Source organism: Neomonachus schauinslandi, chromosome X (assembly GCF_002201575.2).
Source record: "Neomonachus schauinslandi chromosome X, ASM220157v2, whole genome shotgun sequence".
NCBI classification, from domain to species: domain Eukaryota; kingdom Metazoa; phylum Chordata; class Mammalia; order Carnivora; family Phocidae; genus Neomonachus; species Neomonachus schauinslandi.
The window spans coordinates 57,110,487-57,133,370 of record NC_058419.1 but is presented as its reverse complement, the minus strand read 5'-3'; the positions used below and the strand labels follow the sequence as shown (position 1 = coordinate 57,133,370).

The window sequence follows — 22,884 nt, the reverse complement described above, 5'->3', positions numbered from 1 at the left end:
TTTTTTTTTTTTTTTTTTTTTCTTATTTTCGGACCAAGTTTCTTTTAACAAGCAGACTAAAACACACCCAGGAGCTAGTTTTGTTTGTTTGTTTTGTTGTTGTTTTCTTTTTCTTTCTTCTTTTCTTTTCTGGACAAAATGACAATATGGAGAAAATCACCCCAAAAGATAGAACAAAAGGTATTACTCACAGCCAGTTATTTAATGAGTACAGATATAAGTAAGATGTTTGGGTTAGAATTTAAAACAATTATACAGATACTAGCTGGGCTTGAGAAAAGCATAGAAGACACTAGAGAATCCCTTATTGTAGAGATAAAAGAACTAAAATCTAGTAAAGCTGAAATTAAAAAAGCTATAACCAAGATGCAGTCCCAAGTGGAGGCCATAAAAATCAGTGATATGGAAGATAAAATTATGGAATATAATGAAGCTGAAAAGAAGAGGGAAAGAAAATTATTAGATCATGAACATAGACTTAGGAAACTCAGTAATTCCATAAAGTGAAATAATATCAATATTAAAGGAGTCTCAGTAGAAAAGTGGGAAAAAGGGTCAGCAGGTTGATTTGAACAAATTATACCTGAGAACTTCCTTAACGTGGGTAAGGAAACAGGCTTTCAACTCCAAGAGGCACAGAACTCCCCTCAAAATCAACAAAAATAGGTCAACATCATGACATATTACAGTGAAACTTGCAAATTGCGAAGATAAAGAGAAAATTCAGAAAGCAGTTGGGGAAAATAGGTCCTTAACCTATAAGGGTAGACACATAAGGCTGGCAGCAGATCTGTCCACAGAGACCTGGCAGGCCAGAAAAGATTGGCATGATATACTCAACATCCTAAATTGGAAAAATATGCAGCCAAGAATACTTTATCCAACAAGGCTATCATTCAGAATAGAAGGAGAGATAAAGAGTTTCCAAGACAAAAATGAAAGGAATTCATGAACACTAAACCAGCCCTGCAAGAAATATTAAAGGGAACCCTTTCAGCAGAAAGAGAGACCAAGAGTAACAAACACTAAAGGAAGAGAGACAATTTACAGAAACAGCAACTTTATAGGTAATACAATAGTACTAAATTCATATCTTTCAATAATGACTGTGAATGTAAATGGACTAAGTGCTCCAATAAAAGACATAGGGTTACAGAATGGATAAAAAACCAAGACCCATCAATATGTTACTTACAAGAGACTCATTTTAGACTCAAGACACCTCCAGATTGAAAGTAAGGGGGTGGAGAACCATTTATCATGCTAATGGACATCAAAAGAAAGCTGAGGTAGCCATAGATTTTAAATCAAAGACTGTAATGAGAGATGAAGAAGGTCACTATATCATAATAAAAGGGCCTATCTAACAAGAAGATCTAACAATTGTAAATATTTATGCTCTAACTTGGTAGCAGTCAAATAATAAACCAATTAATAACAAAACTAAAGAAACTCATTGATAATAATACAATAACAGTAGGGGACTTTAACACCCCACTCAAAGCAATGGACAGATCTAAGCAGAAGATCAACAAGGAAACAAGGGCTTTGAATGACACACTGGAACAGATGGACTTAACAAATATATTCAGAGCATTTCATCATAAAGCAGCAGAATACACATTCTTCCTGAGTGCACATGGAACATTATCCAGAATAGATCACATACTGGGTCACAAATCAGGACTCAACTGGCACAAAAAGACTGAGAGCATACCATGGATATTTTCAGACCACTGTGCTATGAAACTTGAAGTCAACCACAAGAAAAAGTTTGGAAGGACCACAAATACATGGAGGTTGAAGAACATCCTACTAAAGAATGAATGGGTCAACAGGAAATTAAAGAAGAATTAAAAAATACATCAGAGCAAATGAAAATGAAAACATGACAGTTCAAAACCTTTGGTATGTAGCAAAGGAGGCCCTCAGAGGGAAGTATATAACAATACAGGCCTACCTCAAGAAGCAATAAAAGTCTCAAATACACCACCTAACCTTGCACCTAAAGGAACAGGAAAAAGAACAGCAAATAAAGCCAAAATCCATCAGGACAAGAAAAATAATAATTAGAGCAGAAATGAATGATATAGACATCAAAAAAACAGTATAACAAATCAATGAAACTAGGAGCTGGTACTTTGAAAGAATTAACAAAGTTAATAAACCCCTAGACAGACTTATCAAAAAGAAAAGACCCAAATAAATAAAATCATGAATGCAAAAGGAAAGATCACAAACAACACTAAAGAAATACAACTAATTATAAGAGAATATTATGAAAAATCATGTGCCAAAAAATTAGGCAGTCTGGAAGAAACCGATAAATCCTAAAAACATAAACTACCAAAACTGAAACAGGAAGAAATAGAAAACCTGAACAGACCCATAATCAGCAAAGAAATTGAAGCAGTAATCAAAAATCTCCCAACAAACAAGAGCCCAGGGCCAGATGGCTTCCCAGGAGAATTGTACTAAGATTTAAAGAAGAATTAATATCTATTCTTCTGAAACTGTTCCAAAAAATAGAACTGGAAGGAAAACTTCCAAACTCATTCCATGAAGCCAGCATTACCTTCATCCCAAGAGACAAAAACCCCACCAAAAAGGAGAATTACAGACCAATATCCCTGATGAAACTGGAAGCAAAAATTCTCACCAAGGTACTAGCTAATAGGATCCAATAGTACATTAAAAGGATTACTTACCACAACCAAGTGGGATTTATTCCTGGGCTGCAGGGATGGTTCAACATCCACAAATCAATCAGTGTGATACATCACATTAATAAAGAAAGGACAAGAACCATATGACCTTTCAATATATATAGAAAAAGCATTTGACAACATACAGCATCCATTCTTTATAATAATGTAGGGATAGAGGGAACACACCTCAATGTAGGGATAGAGGGAACATACCTCAATATCATAAAGGCCATATATGAAAGACCCACAGTAAATATCATCCTCAACAGGGAAAAACCGATAGCTTTTCCCCTAAGGTCAGGAACAGGACAGGGATGTCCACTCTCACCACTGTTGTTTAACATAGTACTGGAAGTCCTAGCCTCAACCATCAGACAACAAAAAGAAATAAAAGGCATCCAAATCAGCAAAGAAGAAGTCAAACTTTCACTCTTTGCAGACGACATGCTACTCTATGTAGAAAACCCAAAAGATTCCACCCCAAAATTTCTAGAACTGATAAAAGAATTCAGCAAAGTCACAAGATATAAAATTAAAGCACAGAAGTCTGTTGCATTTCTATACACTAACAATGAAGCAGAAGAAAGAGAAATCAAGGAATCGATCCCATTTACAATTACACCACAAACCATAAGATACCTAGGAATAAACCTACCCAACAAGGTAAAGATCTGTACTCTGAAAACTATAGAGCACTTATGAAAGAAATTGAAGAAGACACAGAAATGGAAAAATATTCCATGTTTATGGATTAGAAAAACAAATATTGTTAAAATGTCTATGCTACCCAAAGCAATCTGCACATTCAATGCAATCTCTATCAAAATACCACCAGCATTTTTCACAAAGCTGGAACAAACAATTCTAAAATTTGTATGGAAGCAGAAAAAAACCTGAATAACCAAAGAAATGTTGAAAAAGAAAACCAAAGCTGGAGGCATGACAATTCCAGACTTCAAGCTGTATTTCAAAGCTGTAATCATGAAGACAGTATGGTACTGGCACAAAAACAGACACATGGTTTAGTGGAACAGAATAGAGAACCCAGAAATGGACCCTCAAGTCTATGGTCAATTAATCTTCAACAAAGCAGAAAAGAATATCCAATGGAAAAAAAAAGACAGTCTTCAACAAATGGTGTTGGGAAAATGGACAGCCACATTCAGAAGAGTGAAACTGGACCACTTTCTTACACCATACAGAAAAATAAACTCAAAATGGTTGAGAGACCTTAATGTGAGACAGGAGTCTTTTACAATCCTAGAGGACAACAGAGGCAGCAACCCCCTTGACCTCAGCCACAGCAACTTCTTGCTAGACATGTCTCCAGAGGCAAGCACAACCAAGGAAAAATCAATTATTTGGACTTTGTCAGGGTAAAAACTTTTGCAGAGCAAAGGAAACAATCAACAAAACTAAAAGGCAACCTACTGAATGGGAGAAGATATTCACAAATGAAATATCAGATAAAGAGCTAGTATCCAAAATCTATAAAGAACATATCAAACTCAACACCCAAAAAACAAAAAATCCAGTCAAGAAATGGGCAGAAGACATGAACAGACATTTCTCCAAAGAAGACATGCAAATGGCTGACACATGAAAAAATGCTCAACATCACTCAGCATCAGGGAAATACAAATCAAAATCACAATGAGATACCATCTCACACTGGTCAGAATGGCTAAAATTAAAAACTCAGGAAACAACAGATGTTGGCAAGGATGCAGAGAAAAGGAAACACTCCCATGATGCTGGTGGAAATGCTAACTGGTGCAGCCACTCTGGAAAACAGCACAGAGGTTCCTCAAAAAGTTAAAAATAGAGCTACCCTATGACCCAGCAATTGCACTCCTAGGTATTTACCCAAAGGATACAAACAGTGATTTGAAGGGGCACATACATCCCAATGTTTATACCAGCAATGTCCACAATAGCCAAACTATGGAAATAGCCCAGATGTCCATCAACAGATGAATGGATCAAAAGATGTGGGATGGAGATAAATCTATATATCTATATATCTATATATCTATATCTATATCTATATCTATATCTATATCTATCTATCTATCTATCTATCTATCTATCTATCTATCTATACACTCAACCATCAAAAAGAATGAAATCTTGCCATATGTAATGATTTGGATGGAACTAGAATGTATTATGGTAAGTGAAATAAGTCAGTCAAAGAAAGACAAATACCATATGATTTAACTCATTGTGGAATTTAAGAAACAAAACAGATGAACATAGGGGAATGGAAGGAAAAATAAAATAAGATAAAAACAGAGAGAGAGGAAACCCATAAGAGACTCTTAACTATAGGGAACAAACTGAGGGTTGCTGGAAGGGAGGTGGGTTGGGGGATGGTGTAATTGGGTGATGGGCATTAAGGAGGTCACTTAATGTAATGAGCACTGGGTGTTATATGCAATTGATGAATCACTAAATTCTACCCTTGAAACTAACAATACATTATATGTTAACTAAATTGAATTTAAATTTGAAAAAGAAGTATTAATACCTATTACCCTCAAATTATTCCCCAAAAAAGAGGAAGAAAAGCTTCCAAATACTTTTTATGAGACCAACATCGCTCTGACACCAAAACCAAAGACACCACAGAAAGGAAAACTACAGGCCAACATCTGTGATGAACATAAATACAAAAATCATCAATAAAATATTAGCAAACCGCACTCAATAATGCATCTAAGGGATCATTCACTATGATCAACTGGGATTTATTCTGGGGATGCAAAGATGGTTCAATATTCCCAAATCAATCAACGTGATACATCACATCAACAATGGAAGGATAGAAATTGTATAATCATCTCAGTAGATGCAGAAAATGCATCTGACAAAATTCAACATCTGTTCATGATTAAAACTCTCAACAAAATGTGTTCAGAGGAATCATACCTTAACATAATAAAGGCCACATATGAAAAACCTGCACCTAACATCATACTCAATGGTGAAAAACTGAGAGCTTTTCCTTAAAGATCAGGAACAAGACAGGGATGTCCACTTTTACCACTTTTATTCAACATAGTACTGAAAGTCTTAGCCACAGCTGACAAGAAAAAGAAGTAAGAAGCATCCATACTGGTAAGGAAGAAGTAAATCTTTCACTATTTGTAGATAACATAATATACATAGAAAGCCCTATAGACTCCATAAAAAACAATTGGAAGTAATAAATGAATTCAGTAAAGTCACAGGATACGAAATCAAAGTGCAGAAATCTGTTGCATTCCTATAAACTAATAATGAAGCAGCAGAAAGTGAAATTAAGAAAACAATCCCGTTTTCATTGTGCCAAAAAGAACAAAATTCCTACAAATAAACTTAACTAAGGAGGTGAAAGACCTGTACTCTGAAAACGATAAAACACTGAAGAAAGAAACTGAAGACAACACAAACAAATGGAAACATATACCATGCTTATGGATTGGAAGACTTAATATTTTTAAAATGTTTGTGCTACCCAAAGCAATCTACAGATATAATGCAATCCCTTTAAAAAAACAACATTTTTCACAGAACTAGAACAAATAATCCTAAAATATTTATGGAACCACTGAAGACCCCAAATAGCCAAAACAATCTTGAGAAAGAAAAATTTGTAGGTATCACATTTCCAAATTTCAAGATACATTACATAGTACATAATCAATACATTATGGTACTGGCACAAAAACAGACACATATGTCAATGGAAAAAAAATAGACCAGAAAGGAACCTACACTTACATAGTCAATTAGTCTATTACAAAGGAGGCAAGAATATATAAAGGGAAAAGATAGTCTCTTCCACAAATCATATTGGGAAAACTGGACAGCAACACACAAAGAATGAAACTAGACCACTTTCTTACACCATACACAAAAATAAGCTCAAAATGGATTAAAAACCTAAATGTGAGACCTGAAACTGTAAAAATCCTAAAAAAAGACACAGGCAGTAATTTCTCTGACATTGGCCACAGCAAATTTTTCGAGATATGTCTCCTAAAGCATGGGAAAGAAAAGCAAAAATAAGCTATAACAAGCTTTTGCACAGCAAAGGAAACCATCAACAAAACAAAAAGGCAACCTACTGAATGGGAAAAGATATTTGCAAATGATATATCTGATAAGGGGTTAATATCCATAATATATAAAGAACTTATACAACTCAACACCAAAAACCCAGCAATTTGCTTAAAACAGGATCAGAGGACCTTCTTTTTCCAAAGAAGACAGATAGATGACCAATAGGCACATGAAAAGATGCTCAACATCATTAATCATCAGGGAAATGCAAATCAAAGCCACAATAAGATATTACTTTATACCTATCAGAATGCTAAAATACAAAAGTCAAGATATAACAAGTGTTGACAAGGATGTGGAGAAAAAGGAACCTTCATGTATTGTTGATGGGGATGTAAATTGGTATAGCCAGTGTGGAAATCAGCATAAAGTTTCCATAAAAAATTAAAAACAGAAATATCATATGACCCAATAATTCCACTAGTGAGTACTTACACAACAAAACAAAAATACTAATTTGAAATGATATGTGCACCCTTATGTTTATTGCAACATTATTTAGCAAGATATGGAAGCAACGTAAGTGTCCATCAATAAGAGAAACAGATAAGGAAGAAGTGATATATAATGGAATATTACTCAGCCATAAAAAGATCAGATTTTGCCATTTGCGACAACTGTAAGGAACTAGAGGGTATTATGCAAAGTGAAATAAGTCAGACCAAGAAAGAAAAATACCATTTGATTTCATTCATATATGGAACCTAAACAAGAACAACAAAAAATAAACAAAATGCAGAATCAGACCTATAAATACAGAGAACAAACCAATGGTTGTCAGAAAGGAGGCAGCTGGGGGATAGGCAAAATGGGTGAAGGGATGTGGGAGATATAAGCTTCTAGTTATGGAATGAATAAGTCACAGGAATAAAAGGCACAGCATCAGGAATATAGCCAGTGATATTGTAATAATGTTGCGTGGTGACTGGTGGGAGCTACACTTGTGGTGAATGTAGCATAACATATAGAGAAGTTGAATCACTGCATTATACACCTGAAACTAATGTAACATTGTGTGTCAACTACACTCAAATAAAAGCACTGGGTGCTATATGTAAGTATGAATTACTAAATTCTACTCCTAAAATTAGTATTACATTATATGTTAACTAACTAGAATTTAAATAAAAACTTGAAACAAAGAAAAAGAAAACAAGTCTATTTACAGTAACATCAAAACCAATTCTATTACAGGAACATCAAAGAATATAATACTTAGAAATAAATTTAACAAAAAAGAAGTGTAAGCCTTGTGCAATGAAAGTACAAAATACTGTTTTTAGAAATTAAAGAGGATCTAGGGCACCTGGGTGGCTCAGTCGTTAAGCGTCTGCCTTCCGCTCAGGTCACGATCCCAGGATCCTGGGATCCAGTCCCACATCGGGCTCCCTGCTCGGCGGGAGGCCTGCTTCTCCCTCTCCCACTCCCCCTGCTTGTGTTCCTGTTCTCGCTGTCTCTCTCTGTCATATAAATAAATAAATCTTTAAAAAAAAAAAAGAAATTAAAGAGGATCTAAATGGAAAAGGATCCCATGCTCAAGGATTAAAAGACTTAATATTGTTAGCATGGCAATAATACCCAAAGTTTTTTACATATTTAATGAAATCCCTTGACAAGCTTATCCCGAAATACATATAGAAGAGCAAAGGACCAAAAATAGCTAAAGCAATCTTGAAAAGAAGAAGTTTAAAAACTCACACTCCTGGTGTCAAAATGTAACTAAAAAGCTACAATAATTAAGACAGTGTGGTACTTGCATGAAGACAGACAAATAGATCAATGGAGTAAAACAGAGAATCTACAAATTTACCCTTACATTTATGGTCTTTTGATTATCGATAAGGATGCCAAGTTAATTCAATGGGTGAAAGAATAGCATATTCCACAAAAGATACTGGGACAACCAGATAGCCCCGTGCACAAGAATGAACTTGGACTCCTACTTCACACAACAGAAAAAATTAACTCAAAACGGTTCATGGATCTAAATGTAATAGGTAAAACTATAAAACTCTTAGGAGAGGGACGCCTGGGTGGCTCAGTTGGTTAAGCATCTGCCTTTGGCTCAGGTCATGATCCCAGGGTCCTGGGATCGAGTCCCACATCCTGCTTCTCCCTCTGCCTGCTCTGCCTGCTGCTTCCCCTGCTTATGCTCTCTCTCTCTCTCTCTGACAAATAAATAAATAAATAAATAAAATCTTAAAAAATAAAATAAAATAAATAAAACTCTTAGGAGAATACAGGGGTGCAAATTTTTATGACCTTGGATTAGACAATGAATTCTTAATATGATACCAAAAACACAAGTAAGAAAAGAAAAAATAGGTTAATTGAACTTCCTCAAATTTAAAAACTTGTGCTGCAAATGATACTATTAAGATAGTAAAAAGACAACCCATAGAATGGAAGAAAATATTTGCAAAATCATATATCTGATAAGGGACTTCTATCCAGAATATATAAATATCTCTTACAATTTAGCAATAAAAAAGCAAATAATCTAATTTAAAAATGGACAAAGAATTTTTACAGTCATTTCTCCAAAGAAGATCTATAAATGGCCAATAAGCACATGAAAAAATACTAAATATTAATTATTAGAGAAATACAAATGAAAACCACAGTAAGAGGCCACCTCCCACCCTTAGAATGGCTATAATCTAAGAGATGACCAGTAACAAATGTTGGGGAGGATGGAGAGAATTTGAAACCCTCAATACACTGCTGGTGGGAATGTCAAATTGTGTAGCTGCTTTGGAAAACAGTTTAGCAGCTCCTCAAAAAGTTAAACAGAGTTACCATGTAACCCAGCAATCCCACTCCTAGTTGTATACATAAAATGTTGTATATCCATGAAATGTAATATTATTTAGTAACAATAAGCAATGAAGTACTGACACAAACTAAAACATGGATGAATCTTTTTTTTTTTTAAAGATTTTATTTATTTATTTGAAAGAGAGAGACTGAGAGAGAGAGCACATGAGAGGGGGCAGGGTCAGGAGGGTCAGAGGGAGAAGCAGACTCCCTGCTGAGCAGAAAGCCCGATGCAGGACTCGATCCCGGGACTCCAGGATCATGACCTGAGCCGAAGGCAGTCGCTTAACCAACTGAGCCACCCAGGCGCCCAAACATGGATGAATCTTGAAAACATTATGCAAAGTGAAAGAATCCAGTCATGAAAGACCACATTTTTATTTCATTTATATGAAATATCCAAAATAGACTTTTGCTGAAACTATTTCCAAAGAGTCACTTTCTATTTCATTTTGCTAAATTGCTGGGATGTCAGCTGTGGTCAGATTGCTATTATAAGGGGAGATGCCTAAGAATGATGTCTACATAGGAAAGAGCAGAGCTAAGAGATAAAGAAGGACATATTTCTGAAGACATATTTTGAGCACACAAATCCATCTGGACACCAAGCAATCCCAACTAAGTGAATTAACTAATTCCCAGTTTAAATTGGGTTTCTGGCATGTGCAACTGAAAGAATCTTGACTCAAATGGTTGGTTAAACAACAAATTGTTTTTCACTTACATCGTATTTGATACATTGTAAATATAGGAAAGATGTGCTACAGAATTTTATTTTCCATAACAGCTATGTCTTTGTGTAAATATTCATTCTTCATTAGATTTACTGCCCTGCAGAAAACAAACTCTGTCTAGGGTTATATATATCAATTAAACATGCTATAACTTGGATTAAATAATAGCTAAAGTCATATTCAAATTTCATTTAAAAATACATTACTTTTTAGTGGTAATAGTAGTCCTTCCACCACTGGAGTGTTGGTTATGAGATGAATACATTTCTTGCCTCAACTTTGAGAGTTCCTTACAAATAAAAGACAATACAATTATTTGAAAACAGTAGAAACATGAGGTAAGAAGTATGTTCGATCATTTAACAAGGTTACTAAGAACAATTACTTTTTTCCTTCTCTTTTAGCTTGGACATGAGTTAGAACCCCACAACCCCACCTGTTGAATACCATATATTATTGCTTTATGGTACCTAATAAGTTATATAATATGCCTGTTCAGGAATTCACTAAATGGTATAGGATTTCTATATTTAAGAGATAACATGATATTGAATGGGCATGTTTCTCAAGATAAAGATGAGAAATTTTTTGTCCTAAGAAGCTTGAAAAGTATAGTCATAGCTGAAAGGTACTGAAACTTCAATATGGAAGCAGGTATTGGTTCCTAACAGAAGGTCTATCACTGATCATTACTACAAGCACCATTAGTTCATAACAGCGATATAACATTAGCCACCATTTTTGGTAGTTCCTTCTTTCAGTGCTATTTTATAACAGATCCTGGGCCATATGCTACAGATACAGAGAGGAATATAACACAGTCCTTTGCTGAAGCAGCTAATAGTAAAGAGTAAAAAGCTCACAGTCTTACTGGGAGTATCATTGCTAACGAGATATAGCATTAAAAATATTAAATGCACAATAACACAATTTTTTGTTTCAATTCTTGCTTTCATTTGAATTATATCTCCTAAAATATGAATCTTTCACTTCTTCACAGTCAGTTACATTCTACTTCATGAATAAAGTGAGTTTTGGGAATGTGCTCTTCTCTAGTTCATGGGAAGTATTTATCATACTTAACTGAGTTCCTCTCTACCTCTACCACTTCCCTTCTTACCTCTGACTGACGGTTTATAAGGGAATCCTTCTCTTCCAGCAAGCTTGTCAGTTCATGAAGCTTGAACTGGAAGTCACTGCAACTTCCTTCTCTTCTTGAAACATCTTTTTGGTACTGATTTAATTGAGTCTAGTGATTTAAAAGAAAGAAGAATTATAAATCTAATTTATGAAATAGGTAATTGAGTTCCAAGAGGTTCAGTGACATAAAGTCATATTGCAAGTTACGAAATGAAGAGTGAAGTACCAATAGTTGTAAACATTTGTAGAGTTTAATGAATGTAAAATATGAATAAAATGCCAATTAGGCATTTCTCATTTTTTAAAGATATCTTTTACTATTTAGGGCTAAGCATTACTTAAGTAACAACCCTAAACCACAAGAATTAAAATAAAGCTAAGAAAATAGGTACTTTAGAATTCCTTCAAATACTAATTAAAGAAAACTCACTAATAATAACTAATATTATATTGTGATTTGCAGTTCACAAAATATTCCTCCTGCATGATTTATCTCAATTCTCACAGCAGGCCTGTGAAATAAGTATTATTAAAATCCTTATTTACAAAATAGGTAAATGAGATTACCAGAGAGGTTACATGACATACAGTCCCACAACTAGTAAGCAACATAGCTGCAAATCCAAGACAGATATTCTGACTCCAAATCCTCCCCATTTTCCTCTATACTATGTTAGCTGTGCATACATGGCTGTTAAGTTAAAATGTTATAAGTAGTGTCGGGATGAAAAGGAAACAAGTGAAGGAAATCTGCAAGAAAAAATGGTAGGCTTTTGAAAAAATTATATTTTGTTTCATTTTGGTTTTTGGAAAAAATTCCACCATGATATTTGGAGAGAAAAATCTATGGTTGGTTTTTCCATTAAATATTTAAGTATATTTAACTATATTTAGGAATCAGTAAATTAAGAGTTAGTCAATTTGATCTAGAATTACAAGATAAGGCAATGCATACTTATTCTCACAAATATCACCCTTATTTTGATTAACCTAAATTAGAAAACAATTTAGCAATATTCTCTACACAGTAATATGTATTTAAACAAAAGTTTCTATGTCATATTCCTGACACTGCCTTTAGTTGATTTTTCCTTGTAGCTTTAAACTTGAAACCATCATTATCTTATTAGAAAGTTTGTGCTGACCTGTGTATTTATGCACTGTAGGATCAACATACCCTTAGCTTGCAGATCTCTCTATCTTTCTCCATTCTTAAGTTTTTTACCATCTCCATGTAATGGTTGCCAATCTCATCCATTTTCATCTGCAGCATCGGGCCTGTGCAAGTCTCAGAAACCTACACAAGGCAAAATAAATTTATGTAATTGGATTGTTATGAAGGAAATACATATTTTATTATCAGACTTATTATTAGATGAAAGCTACATGATTAAATGAGGCATTGAAATAATAAGAGTGATTTTTAGGAATTGCACTATATAGCTCAAATGTCAGTGAGATGAGACATAACTACATATAAGATCATCAGAAAGCAGTCCATATATTTTCTCAAGAGGAATAGGACATATATATACTATACAATGGTATAACTAAGACAATAACAAATTTAAAACAAAATTTTAATACCTGTATTCTAAGATTTTTATTCTCTTGTTCTAAATTACGCTTGCAGTATTCCAGTTCTTTGAGTCTAAATTCCATGTCTGATAGTGTATGTCGAAGAGAGAGATTGTTTTCTTCCAATACTTGGCATTTTGAGGTTGAGTCTTGAAGTCCTTGCTATAAAGAAGACACAAGTAAGTAAGACAAAGGGATTCTACCTTTTTGGAGGAGAGTGCTCTTTTAGTTGATTAATTCAAGGAAATAAAGTAAATATTTTTTCCATGCCCAGTTTTCTTATATATTTACCCTTAAATGGTAAGTTAAATCAGCCATGAAAGAGATTCTTGCCCCTAGTCTGATATGCTTATCTTGAGTGAGAAGGGATCAAGACTGGATGAATTTTCAGTGTTCCAATTTTGCAATCTGACTCTCGGTACTCTTCAACAATATTTCGCCTTCCAGTAGGCACCATTATGACCATATGCCTGATTATTTATGTGGAAACTGAGGAAAAAATTGGGACTGTCATGGGAATGAAGATTAGGAAGGGATCAGCCTTAGAGGCTCATTACAATTTCTTAGAAATCATCTCTGCTCAGATATCTGGAGAGTATTTCTAGAGTTAATTTGTTTATTCACTGCACAAACGTGTGTTAAGACCTACAAAACCTTTTTTATCAACACTTTAGTAGATTAAATGAATGAGTGAACTTAGCTTTTCAATATTTACACAGTTCTTGTCACCCAACAGCACAGATAATTGTTGATTAGTATACTTTACACAAGGTTATCTGTTTTTATGAGAGAGCTTTCAGTCATTGGAAATAATCAAAGCCACTCAATTCTTATATGAATAAATTGTTCCATCATATTTTAATTCTGTCTGGATTGTATGTCATAACTACAGTGTGTCAGTAATTCTGCATATGAAAAGCTATCAAAAAGTGATAGTAGTCTATCACTAATCATCAATGAAGATATCAACTTACCTGCTGCTGGCGATTATTTGCTCTCACTGATGCCAAGAGTTCTTCATACTCTTTTATTTGATTTTCTTTGAATTCCACATCTTTCTCAAGGCTTATCTTGTCATTTTCCAGTGACTAGAAGCAAAATTACTTGTTAAGATTCGGAATTACAGAAACTTGTCAACAGTTACATAATACAAGGCTAGTTTACATTGGAAGGCTTAAATAAGCACTTCATTCATTTGCAGTTGCCTGATAAAACAGAATTCTAAAATGCCAAGCAAAATATAGGATACAAATGGATGAAACTTTAAAAACCTGCAATCTTAGAGAACTTTTGATGAATTGACTAATTATAAATTCAATAAAACAGAACCTTCAAATTATTTTAATGTTTTGTCTAAATCTACAAAGACTCCTTGTTAACCCCAGCAGGTGGTGAATTTCCAAATTAGAGTCTAAATGTGTTCATCAGAACCCAGAAAACTAAAACTCCGGTTTTCAGGGAGTTATTCATTATATGGAAGGTATTCTGAATGTAGTTAGCTAATGACATCAAAAACACTAACTAAAATGGAAAATAGAAAAGGCTAACTTCTTGGAGAAGGAAGTTTACAAGTATTCAAAAAAATTCAGAGTATGCTTTATTATTACAGAAAAAGGGGAAATTCCCATTCAATGAGTTAGAGTATTCTAATTTTGCAAGCTACTTCCTGGCTATAGGAATTAAATTACCTTAGTGGTAAACTAAATAATAAGTGCATACCCAATGTTCTTTTATTTTGACATTGGAGAGTTCTTATATCTTCTTTCAACCTCAATTAATTGTTTCAAGAAAATAACTATGTCTGGGTAAGCATAGTATTGTTGCATTGTATTAAGTTTTGAAAGGTGGACTGAATGACTTCATTTCTGTTAGGAACTAGGAAGGCTTTGGAAAGAAAAATCAAAATAAGTGTTACTGTCAAGTCATTTTGAAGATGTCCAAGCTCCTCCCGTAAGTTGCTGAATGTGGACAGCACTAGCCGGAGTGATTTATCAGACATACCCCTCATCTGGAGAAAGAAAAGGATTGATGGTTTTTATTTACTAGCATTTACAAATGGACAATATAAGTGATAGTAGTCTTATTTTTCTGTTCTCATAAGCAAACTTATTAACAGTTTTATTTTTTATATAGCATTACTAGAATAGTGATACAAGGAGTTTTGTCAGTAACATGCATAAGTAATTCAATCAGTATTCCTGAAGACATCATAGCTATGTGATTAGAACAAGAGTCTATTATTTTTTTTCCATGATGAAGTATCATCTTTCTCACAAGACAGAACGATATCAGCAAATTCTTAAATTTGCTTTTATTTTTTATTTAAAGATTAGAAAAGATGAGGCAGTCAAACTTCAAAAAACAAAATGAACATCTTTAAGTATGCTGCAAAATGTATGGATTTTTCCTGAAGTGAGAAGAATACTAATTAAGTTTAACCTTGAAGTATAGAAACATCTCAAATTTTAAAGAGGAGGGTGAAAATCCCTTTTACTAGATTAAACTCACTTATTTAAAAAATTGTTTAAAAAACAGGCAACTTCATTTCTGGAAAGATGTAGTAGAAATACTTTCTCCTATTCCTTCTAAGTATAACTGAAAGCCCTGGACATTACTATGTATAAAACTAACATGAAAAGAATCAGAAAGGTGGAAAGAAGAAGGAAGTCTGGTTAGGAACATTGCAACTACCAAAGTGACACAGAAGTGAGTTCCTGGGTTTTCTTTTTGCTTCATGTATCACAGACTGGTGTTGGAGAAGTCAGTAACCCAGAAACACCACTGGATACAGACAACAGAAGTTTTTAGAAAAGCCTGCTCTCTCTAGCCAAAGGACCATGAAAAGAGCAGCCTAGCAAGGCAGAGAACTTTTAGATAATAACCACTCTATTCCAACCAAACACCACAGAGAATAACCTTCAACTTTATACTTCTACCCAAACCATCAAAGGCCAAGAGGGAACCTAAACTTTCTCCCTCACCAGGCTCTAAAAAGATCCACCAACACCACTTACCAGGTTGGTGTTAGAGAAGGCAGGGTGGAGAGATGGGATTTTCATCCCCACCAGGAAAAAAATGAGACCCCAAGCACTGTGGTTCAGTTGAGAGTATGAAAGGAGCCTAGGCTTTCACCTTATCCAGCAGTAATAATATACTGCTCCGTCTCCCTGCTGGGGTGATGTCAGAGTTTTCTTAATGAAGAGTCAAGACTTTCATCGCTGCCCAACAGAAATGAGGCCACTCACCTTGCAATGTCAGTGAAGGCCAACTCGGGTACAGTAATAAGGCACCCCTCTACATCCAAACCAGAGTGAAATCAGTGGGGCCCTCATACAGAACCACAATTTCTACCCTTGCCCAGGAGGAACAAGGAGCTCCTTCCCTGACTGGTGTCAACTCAGAGGCTGAGTGGGGAACCTGGAATTTCACCCCCAGCTGGCAGTAACAGGCAGTGCCCCATGTCCTCTGTTGTTTCAGTATCAAAGGAGGCCTACTAAAACAGAAGATTTGAATAAGATTCAGAGTCATAACATAATACTCAAAATGTCCAGGTTTCAATTTCTAAAAAATCTCTAGTCATTCTAAGAACCAGGAAAATCTTACCTTGATAAGAAAAACAATTAACAGATGTCAACATCAAGATAACAGAAATGTTAGAATAGTCTGACAAGGATTTTAAAGCAGCCATCATAACCATACTTCAATAAAAATTTAAAAAACAGACTTAATAGAAAGTCTCAGCAACAAAACAGAAAATCTCAGGAAAGAAATAGAATATGTAAAGAATAACTAAATAGAAATTCTAAAATTGTAAAGCTCAATAGCTAAAATAAAAACAAAAACAAAAACCTCAATGGATGGACTAAAAAGCAAAATGGAAAGAACAGAGTGAAGAATCAATAAACTTGAAAATAGAACAATAAGAAAGTACTTTATCAGAACATCAGAGAGAAAATAGATTGGAAAATAATTGAACAGAGCCTCAGAGACCTGTGAGAGTATAAGGCATATCTAACATACATGTCATAAAAGTCCTAGAAGGAAAGAAGAAAGAGGATGAAACTGAAAAAGTATTTGAAGAAATAATGGCTGTAAACTTCCCCAAATTAGCAAAAAATGTAACTATAGATTCAAGAAGTTGAGGAAATCTTGAACAGGATAAACCCAAAGAAATCTATGCCCAGACAATCAGTCAAACTTCTTAAAACTAAAGATAAATTTTAAATTTTAAATCTTGAAAGCAACAAGAGAAATCTTAACTATTGGTAATAACAATTCAAATGACAGCATATTTTTCATCAGAAATCTTAATGGCCAGAGGGACATAGCACACCATTTTTAAGTGTTGAAAGAAAAGAATTGTCAACTACAAATTCTGTATCTAATGAAAATATCCTTTAGTAATGAAGGGAAAATCAAAACATTACCAGATGAAGAAAACTGAAAAAAAAAAAAAATGTCACTACAGACCTACCCTAAAAATTGGGTGAAGGAAGTTCTCTGAAGAGAGAGAAAATTATAAAGGAAGGAATCTGGAGCATCAAGAAGAAATAGCATCATAAGTAATAATATGCAAAAACAGGGTAGGTTCTCCTTCTCTTGCATTTTCTAAATTATATTTGATGGTTGAAGCAAAAAATTATAACAGTGGATCTCAATGCACAAAGAGGAAATATTTAAGACAATTACGTTATAGATGTGAGAGTAAAGAGTGATAAAGGAAGCAAAATACCATCAACTTTTTTCAAAGAAATGGAACAAATAATCCTAAAATTTATATGGAACCAGAAGAGACCCCAAATAGCCAGTGGAATGTTGAAAAAGAAAAGCAAAGCTGGTGGCATCACAATTCCAGACGTGCACCCCAATGTTTATAGCAGTAATGTCCACAATAGCCAAACTATGCAAAGAGCCTAGATGTCCATCAACAGAGGAATGGATAAAGAAGATGTACATATATACAATGGAATATTATGCAGCCATCAAAAATGAAATTTTGCCATTTGCAATGATGTGGATGGAACTAGAGGGTATTACGCTAAGCAAAATAAGTCAATAGAGAAAGACAATTATCATAAGATATCACTGATATGTGGAATTTGAGAAACAAGACAGAGGATCATAGGGGAAGGGAGGGAAAAATGAAACAAGATGAAACCAGAGAGGGAGACAAACCATAAGAGACTCTTAATCTCAGTAAACAAACAAGGTTGCTAGAGTGGAGGGGGCTGGGAGGGCTGGGGTGGATGGGTGATGGACATTGGAGAGGATATGTGCTATGGTGAGCACTGTGAATTGTGTAAGACTGATGAATCACAGACCTGTACCCCTTAAACAAATAATACATTATATGTTGATAATATATATATACACATATTATATATATTATATATTTAAAGTAAAATGTTGGGGGAAAAAGATATACCAGGCAAACATTAATAAAAGAAAACAAGAGTGTTATATTGTTATTAGATAAAAATGACTTTTTTAAAAGATTTTATTATGTATTTGACAGAGATAGATACAGTGAGAGCAGGAACACAAGCACGGGGAGCAGGAGAGGGAGAAACGGACTTCCCACAGAGCAGGAAGCCCGATGCTGGGCTCGACCCCAGGACCCTGGGATCATGACCTGAGCTGAAGGCAGATGCTTAACGACTGAACCACCCAGGCGCCCCTAGATAAAAATGTCTTTAGAGCAAAGAAAATTACCAAGGATAAAGAGGAACCATTATATAATGATAGAAGGGTCATTTCACCAAGAAGACACAGCAATCTAAACTTTTATGCACCAAACAGTAGAGCTACAAAATGTATAGAAATGCAAAAACTGATAGAACTGAAAGGAAAAAATGACAAGTCCACTGTTATAACTGAAGATTTGTATATGCCTCTCTCAGCAACTGATAAGAACTACTTGGCAGAAAATGAACAAGAATATAAAAGAACTCAACAACCCCATCAACCAAAGTGTCTAATCCTTTCTTTTACCCATGGAAGATACACCGATATAGACCATAATCTTGACCATAAAACAAAACTTAACCATTTCAAAAAAATTGATCTAATATGAAGTATATTCTCTTGCCACAGTGGAATCAAACTATGTATCAGTACTAGAAAGACAACAGGAAAATCTCTAAACACTCTGAAACTAAATAATATGCTTCTAAATAATCCACAGGTAAAAGCAGATGTCTAAAGGGAGCTTAAAAGTATATAGAACTGAAAGAAAATGAAAATCATATCATAATTTTTTGGGCACAACCAAAGCCATGCTGAGAGGATATTTATAGCACTAAATGCTTACATTAGAAAATAGAAAATGTCTCAAATCTATACTCTAACTTTCTATATCAAGAAACCAGACAAAGAAGAGAACAACATATCAAAAGCAAGCAAAGGAAGGAAATAATACAGACAAGGGCAAAAATTAGTGGAAGTGTAAACAGGAAAATAATAGAGAAGATCAATAAAACTGAAGTCTTGTTCTTTGAAAAAAAAAATTGATAAAATTGAGAAGCCTCCAGCAAGGCTGACAAAGAATAAAGTAGACACAAATGACTAGTACTAAGAATTAAATAGGGGATAGTAATACAAACGCTGCAGACATAAAAAAGATAATAAGGGAATACTATGAACAACTATACACTATAAATTTGATAACTTAGATGAAATAGATTACTTCCTTGAAAAATACAAGTTACCACAACTCACCCAATATGAAACAAATCATTTGAATAAACCTATAACTATTAAGGAGTTGAATTTGGAATTTTTTTAAACTCCCGAAAAGACAAATCTCTAGGCCCAGATATTTTTACTAAAGGATTTTACCAAATGTTTAAAGAAGGATTAATACCAAGTCTATACAGTCTTTTCTGGAAAATAAAAAAGAAGAAACACTTCCCAATTCATTCTATGAAGCTAGTATTCTCCTAATACCAAAACCAAAGAGAATACAAGAAAACTATATACCAGTGTTTCTCGTGAACTTTGATGCAAAATCCTCTGAAAGAGTTTTTCAAAGAAATAAGTTTTGAATGCACTTTCAATAGACATCCCACCACCAGAGATAATATCAAGGATGTCTCCAAGATTCAGATTCTGCAAAGCATAAGTTTTCCCCACACCACTGTCTTTTTATAATACACAGTGTGCCACTAAAAATATTTTATTTAAATTTCACAAAAATAACATCAGGTCCAATATTTGGATGACCAACAAAGGTTTAAGACCAATAATTTAGAAATTGGCCTCACTTAAACAGAACTAGATTATCTTACAATCCTTTCTTGCATAAAGATATACTCTTTAGCCATATTCCCTTAACATCTATCTTCTTCTGTTCTCCCTTCACTGTAGGGGAATTTACTGTTCCAGTAGTCTCTATCATTCTACAAATCAGAAAAAGCAAGGCATTGGCCTCTCCCATCTCTTACTGCAAGGAGTGGGGGGGGGGGGGTAGAATGGAAAATAGAGAAGATGAGGGCAAAGCTATAAATTAGAGTCAAGTTGAGGAAAGAATACCAGTGAGGAAAGAATAAGGCCATTCCACAGCAGGGAACAGTATTTTTAGAATGCTTACCTGAATGGTAGCTATTCAATATAAGTGAAAGTCTGAACAAACTATAATGCAAGACTTGTTTAATCAAAGTATAATCAACTCTCCTGAAATAGGATTTTTACTTAGAACTTTCTGTTCTTAATTAAGGGAAGCATCCTTGGCTAGTGGTTTGTCATTGTTGATCTCATACCCACTCTTGACCCCACCTCACCTGCAGAATATAGCGAATTTGCTGTTTTGTAAACTCTGACAATCCTTTAGGAATCAAGGATTCAATGTCTTCTGACTGTAAGAAAAGAAGTTTATCCATTCAACAGATGCATATTAGTATTATAATCTTAGGGTCAGTAGTTCACAGACTTCTGTGCAGCAGAGCATATTTTTAGGAACATCAAAAGATTATTTCATTTTCTGGGCAATAGTTGCTACCAACTTCATTTCTAGCCTTATCAGTTCTTACTTTTAAAAAATTGATTATACCATATACACTATGGAAAGAACCTTGAATTCCAGGCATTTTAGGGAACAGCTTTGTGCAACCAACCAGATGTTCCATTTTTACTTTTTTAAAAGAGTAATTTAAAAAAGAAGATGGTTCTCAAATCCCATTAAACACTTTATTTCAGTGTATCTTTCAAAAACTGGAAGCTTTGCTGGGTGGTTAATATGACATTTTCAAGGTTGATTTTTTTAAATAACGAAAATTTGGGGAAATAAAATTAAGAGCTTATTGAGGATTTATATTGAGCTATGATAACTTCTGAAAAATTAAGATGTTGCCACAACAACACTGAGAAGCTTTAACTAGTTTTTTTTGGCTTGAAGAAACACAGATTTATTATCTCATAGATCTAGAGATTGGAAGTCAGTGGGCTAAAATTAATGTATCAGCAGGACTGCATTCTTTTGGTGGGCTCTAGGGGAGAATCTATTTCATTGCTTTTTTGTTTCTACAGGCTGCATGAATTCCTTGGCTGGTGGCCTCATCACTCCAACCTTGGCTTCTCTTGGCAGATCTAACTCTGACCTCCTGCCTCCCTCTTTTAAGGACCCTTAGTGATTACATTGGATCCACCCACATAATCCAGGATAATCTCCTTACTTTAAGATCCTTAATTTAGTCACATTTGCAAAGTCCCTTTTGCCATGTTAAAGTAACATATTCAAAGGTTTCGGGGATTAGGATGTGGACATCTTTGGGAGGCCATTATTCTGTCTTCCACATCATCTTATTGCCCTCATTCTGAAGCTCATATCCATACAGTTCCCTTTGTGAAGTCTAGATCCAAAAGAGGGAGATTCTAATAGAGGCAGGGTCTCCCTCTCCACCTGCCCAAGACCCTCCTCCTTGGATGACTGACCAAGAATCCACTTCCTCAGAGCATATCTTGCCCTCTTCCACAGGGGGTGACCTTTCTCTATGGCTGTTGCAAGACAAGTTCATTACAATACCATCCAGTACCCCTGACTTCAGTACCCCTCCCTCAAACCATAGAAGAATGATATCCTTACAAAAACACAGAGAGCTGGGCTCCTGGGTGGCTCAGGCCGTTAAGTGTCTGACTCTTGATTTTGTCTCAAGTCATGATCTCGGGGTCCTAGATCAAGCCCCACCTTGGTCTCAGTGCTGAGTGTGGAGCCTGCTTAAGATTCTCTCTTTCCCTCTCCCTCTGCCCCTACCCCTACTCACACACACACTCTCTCTCTCAAGTAAATAAATAAATCTTAAAAAAAAAAAAAAAGAGAGGAAAGTACTGAAGCTAAGGTACTTCAGACACTTATCTCCCCAAATCCCATGCCTAGCCCACCAAGCATCATTGTCTTCTTTTTTTTTATTCAAGTGTAATTAACATGCAGTTATATTAGTTTCAGGTGTACAATATGATTCAACAACTGTATACATTTCTCAGTGCTTATCAAATTAAGTGTACTTTAAGCCTCTTTATCTATTTTATCCATCACCCCACTGACCTCTCCTCTGGTGAGAAGCTTCAACTAATTTTAAGTGAGAAGCAATTCAGTACTTCTTAATGGCAATCTAGGGCTTTCTGAATTATTGTAATGAATACAGTATATCAATGCATTGGAAATAAAAAAATAACACAAAAAGGCCACTGTGCTTTTTTATTACATTGAAATCAGTTTTCCCTATTTGATGACTTATTCCATTAAAAGTAATTATTAACAAAATGTGCATATATAATAGAATTAATACTTGAAAAAAATGTACTTT

The 22,884-nt window shown here is 34.6% G+C and overlaps 1 protein-coding gene across 2 annotated transcripts in view; it reads right to left on the bottom strand.

Annotated features, from left to right (window-relative positions):
• Positions 1-22,884, bottom strand: part of POF1B (POF1B actin binding protein) — a 112,698-nt gene that overhangs the window by 8,024 nt on the left and 81,790 nt on the right. For both annotated transcript variants that reach the window (XM_021679196.2, XM_021679117.1), the window contains exons 9-15: positions 20,863-20,937; positions 15,000-15,092; positions 14,059-14,172; positions 13,094-13,246; positions 12,684-12,803; positions 11,487-11,615; positions 10,573-10,655 (exon numbers count right to left, since the gene is read on the bottom strand). In XM_021679196.2, coding sequence (XP_021534871.1) covers positions 10,573-10,655; positions 11,487-11,615; positions 12,684-12,803; positions 13,094-13,246; positions 14,059-14,172; positions 15,000-15,092; positions 20,863-20,937 — 767 coding nt within the window. The remainder of the gene's footprint in view (positions 1-10,572; positions 10,656-11,486; positions 11,616-12,683; positions 12,804-13,093; positions 13,247-14,058; positions 14,173-14,999; positions 15,093-20,862; positions 20,938-22,884) is intronic.